Genomic DNA, 18529 nt, shown 5'->3' with positions numbered 1-18529 from the left:
TTTGCATTACAACAAAACATGGGTACGGCGGCACCTCCGTCACACCTATTTCTGCCTAATAACAGCAGTGTTAAATGCTGCTGTGTTCTGGTTTGAAGGGTGTGGTAAGGGAGACATACTTTTGCGAGGCGTTCCAGCTTAGTCCTCAGGGGTAGCGGCGCATCTGTGGCCGACCTCAGGTAGGAATATTTAATCTTATATGAGGTTGATTACAGATTTCCATGGGCGGCAGTAGCCACTAACCATCAGGTGGAGTGCATGCTCATCTGCTACTCCTATATTATATAAAAACATATATTATATCACGGCGTGCGTAAATTGACGTTTTCCCCCAAACCCCCATTTCCGACCCCGTAATATAAAATTTTATACAACACGCGGACGAAAAATGTTTTTCTGACTCGTGTGATTGCAGTCCTCGCCTGCGGCTCGGCCTGCAAACTCACACTTGTCAGAAAAAAATTTTTCGTCCTCGTATTGTAATGTACTATTATGTGTCTAATCAAACATGCAGTTGAAAATATTCCGTATACAAAATATTTCGTCGAATTAAGTTTATTTTATTATGATAGTTAGCGACTTGTGTTTTATACGATACTCAGAGATATGATCATATTTGCGAAGTCTAAATAAAATAAAATAAATCTAATGAATAAGTTAGATCTAATTTGCATAGTCAATGCTGAATGGGAAGGTAATGTTTTAGTCGCAATGGGTATGTTGCCTTTTTTTTGTTTACGAGGGGGAAACCTTCAAAAGTTACCTACGCCGTGGGAGCGACACGGGGTTATGTGGGATTCTTACCGCACTAAAACCCCCCCGGTGGCCGTCCTCGGCGCTGCGTTGAGAACTCCGGGATCTCCAGGGAACGCAACCGGAGTCCTCTAAGCGCGTTGCCCATTGTGCTCGCCCAGGTGAGCATAAGCTCCCCACACCCTCTGGTGTGTACAACGGCATGCGGCCACACATACCGCCGTCCTTCCCGGGGTTGCTGGCCGGGCGGTTCGAGCTCCCACTCTTGCCGCCCACTAATGGGTATGTTGCCTACGGAGCTTTTCAAGGGTCCCCATAGCCATGGACAAAAAGTCCATGTGGGTAAGGAAGCTTTTGCTCCCGACGCAAAAACAAGTGTAGCTTTAATTTGGTGGAGCTGGTTAAGGTGGTATTTTAGTCTCTTTGTGGCTTAAAATCTTCTAAACGGATGAACTGATTTTGCTTTAGTTTTTGGTCCGAAAGTTATCTTGATCGAATGAGTTTTTTAGCTTCGATGAAGAAAATCTGTTCAGCTGTTTGAAGATCAGCTCTTATGGTTGGACTAGGGGTTTTTTTTCGGTTTTTGGTATTTGATTAAAGTTTTTTTTATTTTTATAGGCGCATTGATGTCTTCGAACGAGAGTATAGGTAGGTTGAAAGTCTATCTTACTAATATAACTGAATTACCCATGGTTTGGTTTTGTTTGGATTTTCTGTGGATTTTTATCCAACTGTGCGTCTAGGAGTGGGAGATACAAGTCAAATCACTTTTAACTCAGATGGTTTTCGGTAAGTAGGTTGTATATTTTTTTAATATACTTATTGTCATAAAGGTAGAGTGAAAATAAAACACATGTGAAGGGCTATCGATCAGAGACGTGTCAGAGGTTTGGTCATATATAGTACATATTTTCGTCAAACCTCATTTTTTACTGACACTGCAACGTTTAACTTTAAAACCTTACTGAAATTGATCATGATTGAAGTCTATCAACACTTGGTTATGTGGACTATAGTTTAAATCTTTTTGAGTTTGAGAGGTTCGGTTTTCTAGTTCTTTGGGACAATAATGGGTGCATGAAGTCACTGGTTCTCACATAGTTCCTCGGCTCCTCCATCGAAGGGTCGGAGATTCAAATCCCAGACATGCACCTGATTTTTCAAAGTTATGTGTGTATTAGAAATTAATTATAACTTGCTTTACCGGCGGGGAAACCTGCACACCTAAGAGATTTATCAAAAAAACTAAATGGTATGTGAAGTCTACCAATACGCACTGGACCAGCGCGGTGGACTTTGGCCTAATCCTTCTCATTCTGAGAGGAGACCCGTGCCCAGCAGTGGGACAGTAATCATAAATTAAAAAGAACATAGAAGTTTATTATTATAGTATCTATGATTCATCAGAATTGATAAAACAAATACTTCCTGTTAGTAAGAACATATTAAAAGTTATTTATATTGATAACAGCCAAATAGTCAAAGACCATACAAGATGCGTAATTTCCATAAAATTTACGCAACAAATTATCAATACCATAAGATTTCCTTGGCTTTCCCTAAAAGGGTATATGACGCCATATTTGATTTCGACCTACGCATATTGGTCTACAAACATATTTAGTAGAATTCATGGTTATAACTACCATGGTTATACCAAGGTTGATTGTGATTCTCCGGAGGTACCACAGCCACACCTATTTCTGTCTAATAACAGCAATGTAGTGCTGCTGCGTTCGGGTTTGAAGGGTTTGGTCAGGGACACAAACTTATCTTAGGCTTTCTAACAAATATTATTTTCCCGTTATCAATCTTTACAATATTTTGTTTAAAAATTGACATTTGCGCCTACTAGAAATTGCCAAGTCAAATCAATTAATTTTTTTCTATTGAAAATAGATTCTTTACAGAGCACTTTTTTAATGTCAGTACAACTACCACCACTTCACAAGGTGTTTCGTTATGGAGAAGAAGTTTCGATCTTTTAAAGGTGGTAGAATCCTTTGTGGCTCGACTCCGGCGGCACCTCTGCCACACCTATTTCCACCTTATAACAGCAGTGTTAGGCGCTGCTGTGTTCCGTTTTGAAGGGTGTGGTCAGTGAGACACTTTTTTTTACTTTTTCGAAGTATTCCAGATTAGTCTTCTGGGGTAGCGGCGCGTCTGTGGCCTTCTTCTGGTAGGAATCTAATCTTATCCGGGGTTGATTACAGATGATGTCAGATGTGGACTGCATGCTCGTCTGCTACTTCTGTTATTATGAAAATATATACTCGGCTTCAACTGTATACGAAAGCACAAACACATTGCAATGTTTTTACACACATAAATGCAGCCAACTGCACTCATCTGCAACTCAAATGTGTGCCCTGACCGGTCATCGAACCCGGGACCTTGGGCAAGTATCATACAAGCTTACGCTTCGCTGCATACAAAGTTTATGAAATAACTTCAAGATTGTAGATATAAAGTCTTACCTACCTACTTATTTTAGTTGTGGGTAAGTGGGAATATCATAATCTACATAGATATTTGGAATACCTTTCTGACTTTGATGATAGGGGCTGCCTTTCTAAGCACAAGCAAATCATTGTATAGAAAGACATGATTTTGTCTGACACGGCCCGTGCCTGATCCGCTTAATGACTGTAGATAAACAACTTATGACTGCTGTGTTCTGGTTTGAAGGGTCTGGTAAGTGAAAAACCTTTCCGAGGTGTTTCAGCTTAGTCCTCAGGGGAAGCGGCGCATCTGTGGCCGACTTCAGGTTAATATCAAATCCTATCTGGGGTTGATTACAGATGTCCATGGGCTGCAGTAGCCAGTTACCCTCAGGTGGACTGCATGCTCGTATGCTACTCGTATATTACAAAAAAGCAAGGCCTAATGCGTGCTCCAACGGAATTTTGGACTAAAATATAAATACTTACACAATTCGTAACTGCAGCATGCATTAAGCGTTCTATTTTAGTCTACAACGCCTATGTGAATGACCTCGTCGCATTATGTTTTAATATTACCTTATAACCGTTCGCATTTATTTAGGTAAAAAATAAATCATAATGCTATTTAAACGAATGGGCTATAGTCCTGTCCCTGTATTTCCGGGACTACTTAGAATAGGGCTACAGTAAAAATCCCACATAACCCGGCGTCGCTCCCACGTCGTCGGGTACCTTTGAAGGTTTCCCGCTCGTTAAGAAAAAAAGGATTAGGCTATAGTCCACGGCGCTGGCCAAGTACGTATTGATAGACTTCTTATACCTCTGAGAGCATTTTTAATTTTTCAGATACGTAGGTTTTCTCACGATGTCTTCCTTCACCATTTAAGCAAGTGATAATTAATTTCTAATACATAACTTAAAAAATCAGTTGCGTGCCTGGGATTTAAATCTCGGACCCCTCGTTTGAGAGGCCGATTTTCTTAACCATTAGGCTATCACTGCTATTTATCTATAAGCTACTCATAACGCATTTTGTGTAATCGTACAATAAACATTGTTGCAACATCGAAATATAATTTATCACGTACTTTGTATGTGTAATGACAAAGTTTATCAATTTGATTCATTTCAAAGGGCATCTATTAAAACTAGTATTCGCCTATTCGTCGAAGTTTGATAATAATAATAGTCAATATTGAAAATTTGTTGGTAATTTTGAGTGACCGCGGAGGGTAATGTTTTTCGAGTGTATGTAGGTAAAAATATGTACTTTCTTCAAAATTTTCCTTTTCCTTTAATTTGTAACATAACATTACTTCCCAGAATTTGATCCTTATAAGCGACACTATCAGACAGTGGAATAATATAGAGGGTGTAATTTTTTTCAAAATGAACTCGTTAGATTCCCGGGTAAGGAAACAGATATTTAAAAAAAGTAATGATGCAGTTTTAGTTTTTATCTAAATCGACCTCGTAACTCCTTTCAGCATTTTTCGCTAATCCTTATAGTTTCGGATTTGGTCCTGAAGGCCTATTTGAAAAATTCACCCTGTATACAATTTTGATTCGGTTATTTTTGTCTTAGAATTAAAGTTATAAAACTTAATAACAAAAATAAAAAAAAAATATATCTATAATTTTATTCTCATCTTCTACAGTCATCTTACTTCTACTACAGTCTTTTCTTATCTTACTAGTTCTTCTACAGTCATCCTACAATTAATTACATCAGTGCATTTACCTGCAATAATTCTGAAATAATTTTGAAGAATCGGTGACAAAACCTTTTATATTAGCCTCTTTATCTTTCTTATATACTTCTCGTTTCTCATTGGCGATGTGAACACACCTTAGTTAAGTTTGCACATAATTATTCAGAACTTGATCCCAAGGCAAAGGTAAGCGAACCATGTCGATTAGAAGGTCAATAAAGGGTATAGGGTGTCGTGAATATAAATATAATTTATTGAGAAAATATATAGAAACTAGTTTTTGCCCGCGGCTTCGCCCGCTTTAAAAAGAAAATAATTTGACATATTAACATACATAAAACTGAAAATTCGTACCTTCATTGGAATGACAGTGGCGACATCTGGCGAAAGTTGGTCGTACCAACTCTGAAACCTTCGTGGGCTCATGGACAACAACTTTGCTAAAGATCATCACTTGATCAAATGCATAGTTTACGATTCAATCCTAACTAATATTGATTAAAATAATCGACTTTTTGGTCCAAAAGATCGATTCTCCGATTAATCGATCTTAGATCGCCATCCCTAGTTCCCATGGGATTTCCGGGATAAAAACTATCCTATGTCCTTTTTCGCGTTTAGACTATCTTCGTACAAAATTTCATTAAAATCGGTTCACTTGTTTAGGCGTGAAGAAGAGACAACCAGACAGACAGACAGACAGAGTTACTTTCGGATTTATAATATTAGTAAGGAGTAAGGATATCTATCTATCTACATGTAAATAAGAATATTGTAGTTCTTGTTATATAGACGACTAAAAATACTTTAACTAATTTCAATTCATATTTCTTCCAGGTAAATCAGAGAGTGTACCTCTGAAATCCAAGAACGGCTCAGTACCGGAGACCAAGCGCCTCCCGCTGGTCAAGTCAGCTCCACACCTGAACAACAATGTTAGAGTAACAGACGATCTGCCCTACATTGACGGGAAGAGCGAGGATGTTGAGATACAGAATCCGAAGAAGTGTGGGTAAGTGGTATATTACTAGTTTGAAGATTTTTTTTATATAATACTAGCTGACCCGGCAAACTTTGTACCGCCTCAAATCTATTTATCAAATATATTTCACATAAAATATAGTCTATGTTACTCGTGGATAATGTAGCTTTCGAATGGTGAAAGAATTTTTAAAATCGGTCCAGTAGTTCTTGAGCCTATTCATTACAATCAAACAAAGTTTTCCTCTTTATAATATTAGTTGATAGATAGGAGTTGCAGACGAGCATGCAGTCCACGTGATGATAAGTGGCTATTGCCGCCCATGGATATCTATAATCAACCCCAGGGTTAAAGTCCGCGCCAAACTTCTAGTCCGCTCTGAAGTTGAGGCCCGCTGCTCTGAAGGCTCTGAGCCAATGAGGTCAAACACAACTACAAGCATATATTCCGTAGCAACAGTAACGGCACACTACCGCAGCTATGTCCCTGCGGGCGAGAGCGGGCAGCGGGGGGTGCCGGGGGGTCCCGCGCTGTTTTCAGTCCGTTAATATCTACAATTTGCTGTTTCGACTCGACTGATTTCTATATTCAGAGTGGATGAGAAGTTTGTCACCTCGTGTGTAGAGACACCACTTTGTAGATTGTGCTAAGACTCTGTCTTATCACACTCTACAAACTCGAACAAAGTTACTGTTAAATCTTTTGTTAGAATACAGAAATAGGCGTGGCATGAAATAATCCACTTAGCCTGTTCTTTTTTGTTTCAGATTGGAAAATGGATCCATTCCCAAAAGACCATCAAAGGTATACAATTTTTTATATTACTTAAGTACACTCTTAGGGAATAATTTCACCAGGAATATGAAATGTAGTTTAGTTACGGATATCTGTCAAATCCATCAAAAGATTGCTTATATTCATTGCTTAGTTTACAGTAGCTCTGAGAGCTAGGTTTTTTTGGTTTTTTTAGGATTGGTGCTATGGATGCTAGGGAGGGCCTTTTTAACACAATTATTATTATTATTATTTATAATATAAGAGTAGCAGACGAGCATGCAGTCCACCTGATGGTAAGTGGCTACTGCCGCCCATGGACATCTGTAATCAACCCCAGATAGGATTAGATATTCCTACCTGAGGTCGGCCACAGATGCGCCGCTACCCCTGAGGACTAAGCTGGAACTCGGAAAAGTATGTCTCCCTTACCACACCCTTCAAACCGGAACACAGCAGCGCTTAACACTGCTGTTATTAGGTAGAAATAGGTGTGGCGGTGGTGCCGCCGGAGTCGAACCACAAAGGGTTCTACCACCTTTAAAAAATTATTAAAGGCGCCTTAACTAATACAATGACTACTTTATTTTTTATTATTTATAACATAGGAGTAGCGGAGGAGAATGCAGTCCGCCTGATGGTAAGTGGTTAGTGCCGCTCATGGACATCTGTAATCAATCCTGGACTAAGCTGGAATGCCTCGGATAAGTATGGCTCCCTTACATCCTTCAAACCAGAACACAGCAGCGCTTAACATAACTGTTAATAGGCAGAATTAGCTGTGGCGGTGGTGCCGCAGGAGTCGAACCACAAAGGGTTCAACCACCTTCGAAATATAGTAATGAATAAATGTTAATGTAACGTTTTATTTTAGTTCACCCTCGCAAGGCATTACATAAAGATGACGTTGCTCCTGGCTTGCTGGATATTCTTCACGCTGGTGTTCCTCATGTACAATGAGAAGGAGGAGGTGCTGAGGAACTCTTCTGTGAACCCTGGAGAAGTTAAGAGTAAGTATATGACTGTGTTTCTTCAAAAGCAGTGATAGCCTAGTGGCAAAAAAACAGTATTATATTTTATCAAGGTTTTTTGTTCAGGTCTCCATAAGGATTGCACAAAAATTACTGAAGTAACAAACAGTTGGACCACGTCAACTGATAGTAGGTGGCAACCGCCCATGGATGCAACCCCAGATAAAATTGGAGTTCTGTCTTAGATCGGCCACAAGTGTTGTTCCACTGTGAAGTTTGGTCTTGTTTTGTGTGTTTGAAGGCTCTATTTCTTACCACACTGTTAAAATCTGAGCACAGCACTACCTAAATTCTTTCGTAAGGCAGAAATAGTACTGTAGTGCCACAGTTGAATAACTTGGGGTTCTTCTAACCTTAAACTTAAATCAAAAACTTACCTCTTAACCATTTAACATAGAACCGTATTCCAGGTTACATCTTGAATATAAGTGACCCCAAGTTATCAATACATTTGAAGCTATTGGGTCCGTTTATATCGGAGCAGGGAGAGGGTAAGATGAACTCCTCAGAGCTGGACGCTGCGAACAAGATGGAGGTCTGGCTGGAGAGGTGGACCCTCAAAAATGGGTTGAGAGGAACCGTTTCGGAGGCAGATGCTGTGACAAAAGAAGTGAGTTCCAATTAAACTTGTCTTGTTAGTTCGTATGTCAGAGAGTCAAAACTTGAGTCAAATATTGCAACTGAATTTGTAACGAGTTAACTCCAACGGATTGAGCTGATTTTTCACACGTGCTTGGTATGATGTTGATGTATGTGTGATGATGATGTATCACTTATGATGACATGATTAGTATGGGAGTCATTCTAAAGCCAAAATGGCCGACGCTCCAAAATGGCGGATCGATTACTTTTTTGCGCCCCATGATTATGATTCAGATTAAAGGGGTTGCTGAGGAGAATACGATAAATAATGATGGTACTAAAAGTTCGTTAGGTAATTATTATTTAATATTTATACACAAGCAATACAGGCAAAGGACATAAATAAATACAGTAATATGTACAGGTAATTGTGTTAAAACTTTGAAATTTTAATGGGAAGATATTGTCAACGTAGATTGTCTACGTTGACAATATTTGGTACAGTATTTGGTAAGACAAATCATTGGATGGATTGGTTACTAATGACGGGTGAAGATAATAACATGGATTAAACGAAAGCAAAAACGCATTGAACTGAATTCCAAAACACAAAATATTACAACAACCTTCATTACTTCAACTTTTTCTTCCATTTCAACAGGCGTCCAACCCATGGTCAATGGTACTACAAGACGAAGCTGACCTAGACTTCAGCGAGGGAGAGAAACGTACCTCCATCCTCCGCCTGGCCTCCAACCAGACCGACTCCAGCGTGTATGCCCTTCGGATGAGGACCACGGCGCAGAGTACGACGCCCTTCACGATGAGCTACGACCTGAACCCGCTAGATGTCAGCACGGGCGTCATCTACGCGTGCCTGCTCCTGTGTGGGTTGTACGTGCTGATTATATTCGAGGTTAGTGTGTGTGATCACTTGTTATATTTTGTAACGTGTGCTGCAAGTTTCTCTGCGTTTGTATCATAATATCCTCGGTATGTTTTAAGCGCTGCTGTGTTCTGGTTTGAGGGGGTGTAGTAAAGTTGATATACCTTTCAAAGGCGTTCCAGCTTAGTCCTCAAGGGTAGCGCCCCAGGGGCTATTTTGCGTTGATCACTCCATTGGTGGCAGTAGCCACTTACCATCAGGTGGACTACATGCTCGTCTGCTACCCCTATATTATAAAAAAACTAGCTGACCCGGCAAACGTTGTGTCGCCATATAAATAAAAAATGTTTAAGGTGAACAACTCTTATCACTTAGGAGTATGAAAAATAGATAGTAGCCGTTTAACTTTCAGCAATTTGAAAATAATCACAGTTGTTGAGATTTGTTCTTGGGGAAATGTCTTGGTATATTTTTTTTACCCTGGCAATAACTGCTAATTTAAAATATGACCAAAATCCCATCCAATTTGGACGAGTAGATTTGAGAAAGTCGCGAACATACAAACAGTCATACATACATACATACATACATAGTGGGTGGAATACAGAACCTGCTCTTTTAAGTTGGTAATGAGTCTGCAGCTTAAGTTACTCCTCATGAGATCATAAGTATGACGTCATAAGCCGTTGAAAGTACCTTCAAAATGGATTCAGCGTGAAGTAATTTTTGAGTTTCGGTGGAAGGGCGTGGATTCTGCCTGACTTACATATAAGGCGTCTTAGTCCTTAGAAGTGGTAAGGCATCTGTGATCGGCTTGAGGTAGGACTCCAGCGTGTATGCCCTTCGGATGAGGACCACGGCGCAGAGTAGCACGCCCTTCACGATGAGCTACACCCTAAACCCGCTAGATGTCAGCACGGGCGTCATCTACGCGTGCCTGCTCCTGTGTGGGTTGTACGTGCTGATTATATTCGAGGTTAGTGTGTGTGATCACTTGTTATCTTTTGTACCGTGTGCTGCAGTTTCCTCTGCGTTTTTAAAATATTTTCAGCAATTTTGACAAAATACATTTTTTGAGATATGTTCTTGGCTAACTGTCTTGGTTTATTGTTTTACCCTAGAAATAACGGCTAATTTAAAGTATGACCAAAATCCCATCCAAATTGGATGAGTAGTTTTTCAGAAAATCGCAGACATACCAACATTCATACATACATACATACATACATACATACATACATACATACATACATAGCGGTCAAATACAGAACCTGCTCTTTTAAGTCGGTAAAGAGTCTGCAGCTTAAGTTACTCCTTATGAGATCATAAGTATGACGTCATAAGCCGTTGAAAGTACCTTCAAAATAGGTCCAGTGTGAAGTTTTTGGGTTTGGGTGGAAGGGCGTGGATTCTGCCTGACTTACATATGAGGCGACTTAGTCCTCAAGGGTGGTACCGCATCTGTAATCGGCTTGAGGTAGGACTCCAGTGTGTATGCCCTTCGGATGAGGACCACGGCGCAGAGTAGCACGCCCTTCACGATGAGCTACACCCTGAACCCGCTAGATGTCAGCACGGGCGTCATCTACGCGTGCCTGCTTCTGTGTGGCTTGTACGTGCTGATTATATTCGAGGTTAGTGTGTGTGATCACCCGTTATCTTTTGTACCGTGTGCTGCAGTTTCTTCTGTGTTTAAATATGTGTCATCATATTAATATATTTTCAGCAATTTTGACAAAATAACATTTTTTGAAAGTAGTTGTCAGTTGGGGAAATGTCTTGGTTTATTTTTTTCCCCTAGCAATGACTGCTAATTTAAAATATGACCAAAATCACATCCAAATTGGATGAGTAGTTTTTGAGAAAATTGCAGACATACAAACATTCATACATACATACATACATACATAGTGGGTCGAATACAGAACCTGCTCTTTTAAGTCGGTTAAGAGTCTGCAGCTTAAGTTACTCCTTATGAGATCATATGTATGACGTCATAAGCCGTTGAAAGTACCTTCAAAATGGGTTCAGCGTGAAGTAGTTTTTGAGTTTCTGTGGAAGGGCGTGGATTCTGGCTGATTTACATATAAGGCGTCTTAGTCCTCAAAAGTGGTAAAGCATCTGTGATCGGCTTGAGGTAGGACTCCAGTGTGTATGCCCTTCGGATGAGGACCACGGCACAGAGTAGCACGCCCTTCACGATGAGCTACACCTTGAACCCGCTAGATGTCAGCACGGGCGTCATCTACGCGTGCCTGCTCCTGTGTGGGCTGTACGTGCTGATTATATTCGAGGTTAGTGTGTGTGATGTTATATTTTGTAACGTGTGCTGCAGTTTCTTCTGTGTTTAAATATGTGTCATCATATTAATATATTTTCAGCAATTTTGACAAAATAACATTTTTTGAAAGTAGTTGTCAGTTGGGGAAATGTCTTGGTTTATTTTTTCCCCTAGCAATAACTGTTAATTTAAAATATGACCAAAATCCCATCCAAATTGGACGAGTAGATTTGAGAAAGTCGCGAACATACAAACATTCATACATACATACATACATAGCGGTCGAATACAGAACCTGCTCTTTTAAGTCGGTAAAGAGTCTGCAGCTTAAGTTACTCCTTATGAGATCGTAGGTATGACGTCATAAGCCGTTGAAAGTACCTTCAAAATGGATTCAGCGTGAAGTTATTGGGTGTCAGTGGAAGGGCGTGGATTCTACCTGACTTACATATAAGGCGTCTTAGTCCTTAGAAGTGGTAAGGCATCTGTAGGCTTGAGGTAAGACTCCAGTGTGTATGCCCTTCGGATGAGGACCACGGCGCAGAGCACGACGCCCTTCACGATGAGCTACACTTTGAACCCGCTAGATGTCAGCACGGGCGTCATCTACGCGTGCCTGCTCCTGTGTGGGCTGTACGTGCTGATTATATTCGAGGTTAGTGTGTGTGTTGTTATATTTTGTAACGTGTACTGCAGTTTCTTCTGCGTTTAAAAATGTATATTTTCAGCAATTTTGACAAAATAACATTTTTTGAAAGTAGTTGTCAGTTGGGGAAATGTCTTGGTTTATTTTTTTGCCCTAGAAATAACGGCTAATTTAAAGTATGACCAAAATCCCATCCAAATTGGATGAGTAGTTTTTCAGAAAATCGCAGACATACAAACATTCATACATACATACATACATTCATACATACATACATACATACATACATACATAGCGGTCGAATACAGAACCTGCTCTTTTAAGTCGGTAAAGAGTCTGCAGCTTAAGTTACTCCTTATGAGATCATAGGTATGACGTCATAAGCCGTTGAAAGTACCTTCAAAATAGGTCCAGTGTGAAGTTTTTGGGTTTGGGTGGAAGGGCGTGGATTCTGCCTGACTTACAAATAAGGCGTCTTAGTTCTTAGAAGTGGTAAGGCATCTGTGATCGGCTTGAGGTAGGACTCCAGCGTGTATGCCCTTCGAATGAGGACCACGGCGCAGAGTAGCACGCCCTTCACGATGAGCTACACCTTGAACCCGCTAGATGTCAGCACGGGCGTCATCTACGCGTGCTTGCTCCTGTGTGGGTTGTACGTGCTGATTATATTCGAGGTTAGTGTGTGTGACCACTTGTTATATTTTGTAACGTGTGCTGCAGTTTCCTCTGTGTTTAGAAAGTGTCCTCATTTAAATATATTTTTAAGCAATTTTGACAAAATAACATTTTTTGAAAGTAGTTGTTGGGGAAATGTCTTGGTATATTTTTTCCCCTAGCAATAACTGCTAATTTAAAATATGACCAAAATCACATCCAAATTGGATGAGTAGATTTGAGAAAGTCGCGAACATACATACATACATACTTACATACATAGCGGTCGAATACAGAACCTGCTCTTTTAAGTCGGTAATGAGTCTGCAGCTTAAGTTACTCCTAATGAGATCAAAAGTATGACGTCATAAGCCGTTGAAAGTACCTTCAAAATAGGTCCAGTGTGAAGTTTTTGGGTTTGGGTGGAAGGGCGTGGATTCTGCCTGACTTACATATAAGGCGTGTTAGTCCTTAGAAGTGGTAAGGCATCTGTAATCGGCTTGAGTTAGGACGCCAGCGTGTATGCCCTTCGGATGAGGACCACGGCGCAGAGTAGCACGCCCTTCACGATGAGCTACGACCTGAACCCGCTAGATGTCAGCACGGGCGTCATCTACGCGTGCCTGCTCCTGTGTGGGTTGTACGTGCTGATTATATTCGAGGTTAGTGTGTGTGATCACTTATTATGTTTCAGTCATAATGTAAATAAAGTTTCAGTAATTTTGACGAAAACACATTTTTGACATTTTTTGTTGGGGGAACATCATGGTATTTTTTGCGCAGAGACATAATTAATAATTAAATCAAAATATAAAAAAGAATCCAAATTGGAGGAGTAGTTTTTACATATATACACACACATACATACATAGCGGTCAAATACAGAACCTCGTTTCGAAATCGGTAAAAAATTAGCTTAAGTTACTTCTTATGCCATCATTTGTCAGCCTTTGAATGTACCTTCAAAATAGGTTCAGTATGAAGTTTTTGGGTTTAGGTGGAAGGGCGTGGATTCTACCTGACTTACATATGAGGCTACTTAGACCTTAGAAGCGGTAACGCAGTTGCACTTGATATTCCGGTCCATTCCTGAATGTTTCGCAGCCAGCACTTTTTTCCCTATTCGTCTTTGTTCTGACATTTTTCCGTTATTATGATGTGCTTTGATTGATTTTAAGGTATTCTTTAGGAGCTTAAAGCGCTGATTTGTAAGGGAGCGCGTGGTTTCTGGTATTGGTGATTTATCTTAAGATCCCAGCGCGACAAGGTGTTTTTATTTTAAATATAAAGGTTAGAAAACTAGTATGTAGTCTACCTGATGGTAAGTGGTCAAGCAAGGGTTAGAGTTGTACCTGAGGTCGGCCTCTTCTACCTCTTACCCGTTCCACCTCTGAGGAAGTTCAAACGTCTTAGATAAGTATGTCAATTTTATCACACTTGAAACTAGAACACAGCAGCGCTTAACACTGCCTTTATAATACAGAAATAGGTAAGGCGGTGGTGTATTGAGTATTCAATAACAAAGGGTTCTATAACCTTAAAAACTGAGGACTAAATTAGGACGCTTCAAATAATTATGTCACTTGCTATTATTTATTTATTTATTTATTTATTAAGACTTATCAACAAGAATACATGTTTGACTATGATTAAATACTAAACCTTAAAATATGTTATACATGATCTTAATTATAGATAAGTACAGCAAACTTTAACAATGTGCATTACTAACTAACAACTGAATACTAACATTACTGGATATCGGTTTAATATGATATAATTAATAAATATCTTATTATATATATATATATATATATATATATATATATATATATATATGCATATATGTTATTAAGCAGTAATCGGTATATATTGTTACGAATGAATTATTTAGTGGAATCGGAGTTCAAAAGGGCATTATCTTAAAATTCTACAAATATCAAACTAAAGCGTCAAACATATTATATAATATCTATACTACAATCTCGGCAAATTCCTTTTCAATGCAATGCAACTCTGTCGACCTTTGATGACCCGCGTGACGGAGCGGTCACCATACCGGTCTGACGCGCAGGGTTCCGGGTTCGATCCCCGGCGAGACATACCTTTGTCTCTGTGTGTGTCCATAGCACCCACGATACAGGGAATCCTAGTGTGGGGCTGTGAGTGTAGAAAGAACGTATTCCTTATCTTTCATAATATAGGGGTAGCCGACGAGCATGCAGTCCACCTGATGGTAAGTAGCCCATGGACATCTGTGATCAACCCCAAATAGCCCCTGGCGCTACCCTTGAGGACTAAGCTGGAATGCCTTTGAAATGTACATCAACTTTACCACACCCTTCAAACCAGAACACAGCAGCGCTTATAACACTGTTCACAAAAAGTGCACAACGCCGTTAAAGAAGTTTTCACTTAAAAAAGATAAAGAAAGAAACAGATAGAGAAAGATTTATGTCCAAAGGTCAAACGTTACACATCAGCTGTCAATATGGTAACACGATAAATATAATATGACATCAAACAAACATTAATTGCCATAATTATGAATATTTATCATAAACTAATGATAACACTTTGGATAGGAAAAGTTATGCGCTTACCGACTTCATTCTAAAGATAGGTGGTAGAACCCTTTGTGGTTCGACTCCGGCGGCACCACCGCCACACCTATTTCTGTTGTAACAGCAGTGTTAAGCGCTGCTGTGTTCTGGTTTGAAGGGTGTGGCAAGGGAGATATAATTTTCCGAGGAGTTCCGGCTTAGTCCTCAGGAATAGCGGCGCATCTGTGGCTGACCTCATATAGGAATCTAATCCTACCTGAGGTTCAACAGATGTCCATGGGTGACAGTAGCCACTTACCATCAGAAAAAAATACAAATGTTACATAGCCGCCGACAAATACGTATTTCAGTGATTGGTTCATTTCGGGCGCCCTTTTTTTGTTTTCGTTGACCACTAGAGGTGCGAGGCCGCTGGCCCACGTCACCCACGTCTTATGCAACAACTACAACCACTGTTTTTCTTTCAATAGATCATAAATCGCACGATGGCAGCAGTGCTGATATCGACCACATCGCTCGCAACCCTGGCGATTGTCGGCGAGAGACCGAGCCTGCAGCAGCTGGTCTCCTGGCTGGACATGGAGACGCTGCTGCTGCTGTTCAGCATGATGCTGCTAGTGGCTATCATGGCGGAGACCGGCATGTTTGACTTCCTCGCTGTGTTTACTTTTGAGGTGAGTTATGAGATAGACTAATGATTATGGACACAAAGCAGTGATAGCCTAGTGGTTAAGAAACTCGGCCTCTTGAACGAGGGGTTCGAGGTTCAAATTCCAGGCACGCTAATTTTTCAAAATTATATGCGTATTAGAAATTAATTATCACTTGCTTACACGGTGAAGGAAAACATCGTGAGGAAACCTGTATACCTGAGAAATCTTAAAAGAAAAAAAAAACTCAAAGGTATGTGAAGTCTACCAATACGCACTTGGCCAGTGCGGTGGACTATGGCCTAATCCTTCTCATTCTGAGAGGAGACCCGTGCGCAGCAGTGGGACAGTAATGGGTTGATGAATCACATTAAACTTAGTTTAAATTAAACAGATAAACAATAGATAAATCTCGTGTTCTCTACACGTGTTCTTAAAGTAATTAATTCCTATTTATATACGATATGACGACAGGTTTTATCAATGAAATAATCGAGTTTAATTACTAGAGAACAGGTATAACAATCATCTATCTTTTAAATCAGTTTTATTGAATACATCTTCATCATATTGACATCTATTTTTATAAAAGAGCTAGCAAACGGGCATGCAGCCCATCGGATCGTAAGTGGCTCCTGCTGGCAATGGACATCTGTAATCAATTCCAGATAGGATTAGAATTCTACCTGATGTCGACCACAGATGCGCCGCTACCCCTGAGAACTAAGTTATAACGCCCCGGATAAAAAAATTTTTAGGCATTGCTACCCTAAAGAACTAAGTTATAACGCTTCGAAGTACTTACATATTTCTCTATAACAAAAGCAGTGTATCGCTACCCGTGAGGACTAATTTGAAATGCGTCGGGTAATAATTTATTCATGCATCTCTATCCGAGAGCTAAAAATGTTTTAAGTCCTTGCTACCCTGAAGAACTAAGTTGTAACGCCTCAGGTAAGTATTTATCTATTTCTCCCCAAAAACAGCGATGTTAAGCGCTGCTGTGTTCTGGTTTGAAGGGTGTGGTAAGGGAGATATACTTTTCCGAGGCGTTCCAGCTTAGTCCTCAAGGGTAAAGGCGCGTCTGTGGCCGACCTCAGGTAGGAATTTATTCTTATCTGGAATTGATTACAGCTGTCCATTGGCGGCAGTAGCTACTTACCATCAGGTGGACTGCATGCTCGTCTGCTACTCCTATATCATAAAACAGCATGTCTCCCTTACCACACCCTTCAAACCAGAACACAGCAGCGCTTACTGCTATTATATGACTTTTATATGTAGTTATGTAGATTAACAACATTATTATACTATTTGAGTATGTGTTACGATGATAAAAATGCGTCACTGGCATAACGGCGTAGAATTATTGAATATAAGGCAATAGTTGTACTGTTCGCGATAAAATATATTTAAGTAGTAAGCGAGCATGCAGTCCACCTGATGGTATGTGGTCCCTGCCGTCCATAGACATCTATAATTAATCACAGATTAATTAGATTTTTATCTGACATTGGCCATAGATCTGAATCTCTTTCAATTGAAAATTTACACAATTTCCTGAAATTTTGCGATTAACACACTTATTGAAACATTAGGACAAGTTAGCTGTTAATGTATGTCTGTATTAATCATAGATAAGTATAGATATGTCACCGCCTTGTAATTGAAGGAAGCCATTGAATGGCTTAAACGGCTGAAAGTTCTGTCAGCCATTAAATGGCTGTCATGGTGTAATTTACGTTATTTAGTGACAATTTCAATTGTCAAAACTGGTTACATTTTCTTGTTAAGAGTGAGTAATCTTTACTAAACTATGGTATTAATTAATATTTTTTATTCAATGGGGGTGCGTAAAACAAAATAGATGCAGAAACTACCCAATAAACGGTGGGACTGTATATTTTTAATTATATTATAATTTTATAATAAATAACATTATATTACTCTTTATTATGATGCAATATGAATGATCCACGGTCTTGCTACGAACGTGCAAGATGTGGAATGAACTTCCTTCTGAGGTATTCCCGGAACGCTATGACATGGGTTTCTTCAAAAAAGGTGCAAAAAGAGCTCTCCTTCAATGCATCAATTGGTAACTCTGTGGTGTTGCAAATTTTCATACTCGACGTTGACTATTTTTCATCAAGTAGCACGTCTGCTTAATCGTTAGGTTCAAATATAAAAAAAAATCCAGGTGGTATTGGTGTTGGCTTGAGAATCTAAACTGGAAAAGAAAATCCTCGACATATGTGAGACCCTGATGGTAGGATTCTCCTTATAATAAATAAACGAACCGAACAGAACGCAATCCAAAAGTTCACGAACGAATGCTTCGTTTGAGCCGAAAGATTTTTAGTTGAAACCTATTGTTGAAATTTGTTGAACGTTATGTTGAAAATTATTGAACGAAATGTCTTTTTTGTTCGAATCTTTGCCGAAACACTCGGTTGCTAATATTTTTGTTCGCTTCTAGTTCATCTTTTACAGCTAGACACGTGTCTCTAATCGCTTGCACGTTGCTGTATGTTGCAAGTGCAATTATTTATATAATTTGTTATATTGTT

General features: G+C 39.6%; 1 protein-coding gene across 1 annotated transcript in view; it reads left to right on the top strand.

Annotated features, from left to right (window-relative positions):
- Nucleotides 1-18529, top strand: part of hoe1 (OCA2 melanosomal transmembrane protein hoepel1) — a 63360-nt gene that overhangs the window by 26686 nt on the left and 18145 nt on the right. The window contains exons 3-8 of the mRNA XM_073092584.1: nt 5747-5921; nt 6659-6695; nt 7540-7675; nt 8107-8306; nt 8940-9194; nt 15780-15983. Coding sequence (XP_072948685.1) covers nt 5747-5921; nt 6659-6695; nt 7540-7675; nt 8107-8306; nt 8940-9194; nt 15780-15983 — 1007 coding nt within the window. The remainder of the gene's footprint in view (nt 1-5746; nt 5922-6658; nt 6696-7539; nt 7676-8106; nt 8307-8939; nt 9195-15779; nt 15984-18529) is intronic.

This window comes from Epargyreus clarus, unplaced genomic scaffold (assembly GCF_041222505.1).
Source record: "Epargyreus clarus isolate Ecla_fem2 unplaced genomic scaffold, WU_Ecla_fem_2.2 ptg000036l, whole genome shotgun sequence".
NCBI lineage: Eukaryota > Metazoa > Arthropoda > Insecta > Lepidoptera > Hesperiidae > Epargyreus > Epargyreus clarus.
The sequence above is the reverse complement of the archived record's forward strand: the minus strand, read 5'-3'. Positions and strand labels throughout refer to the sequence as shown.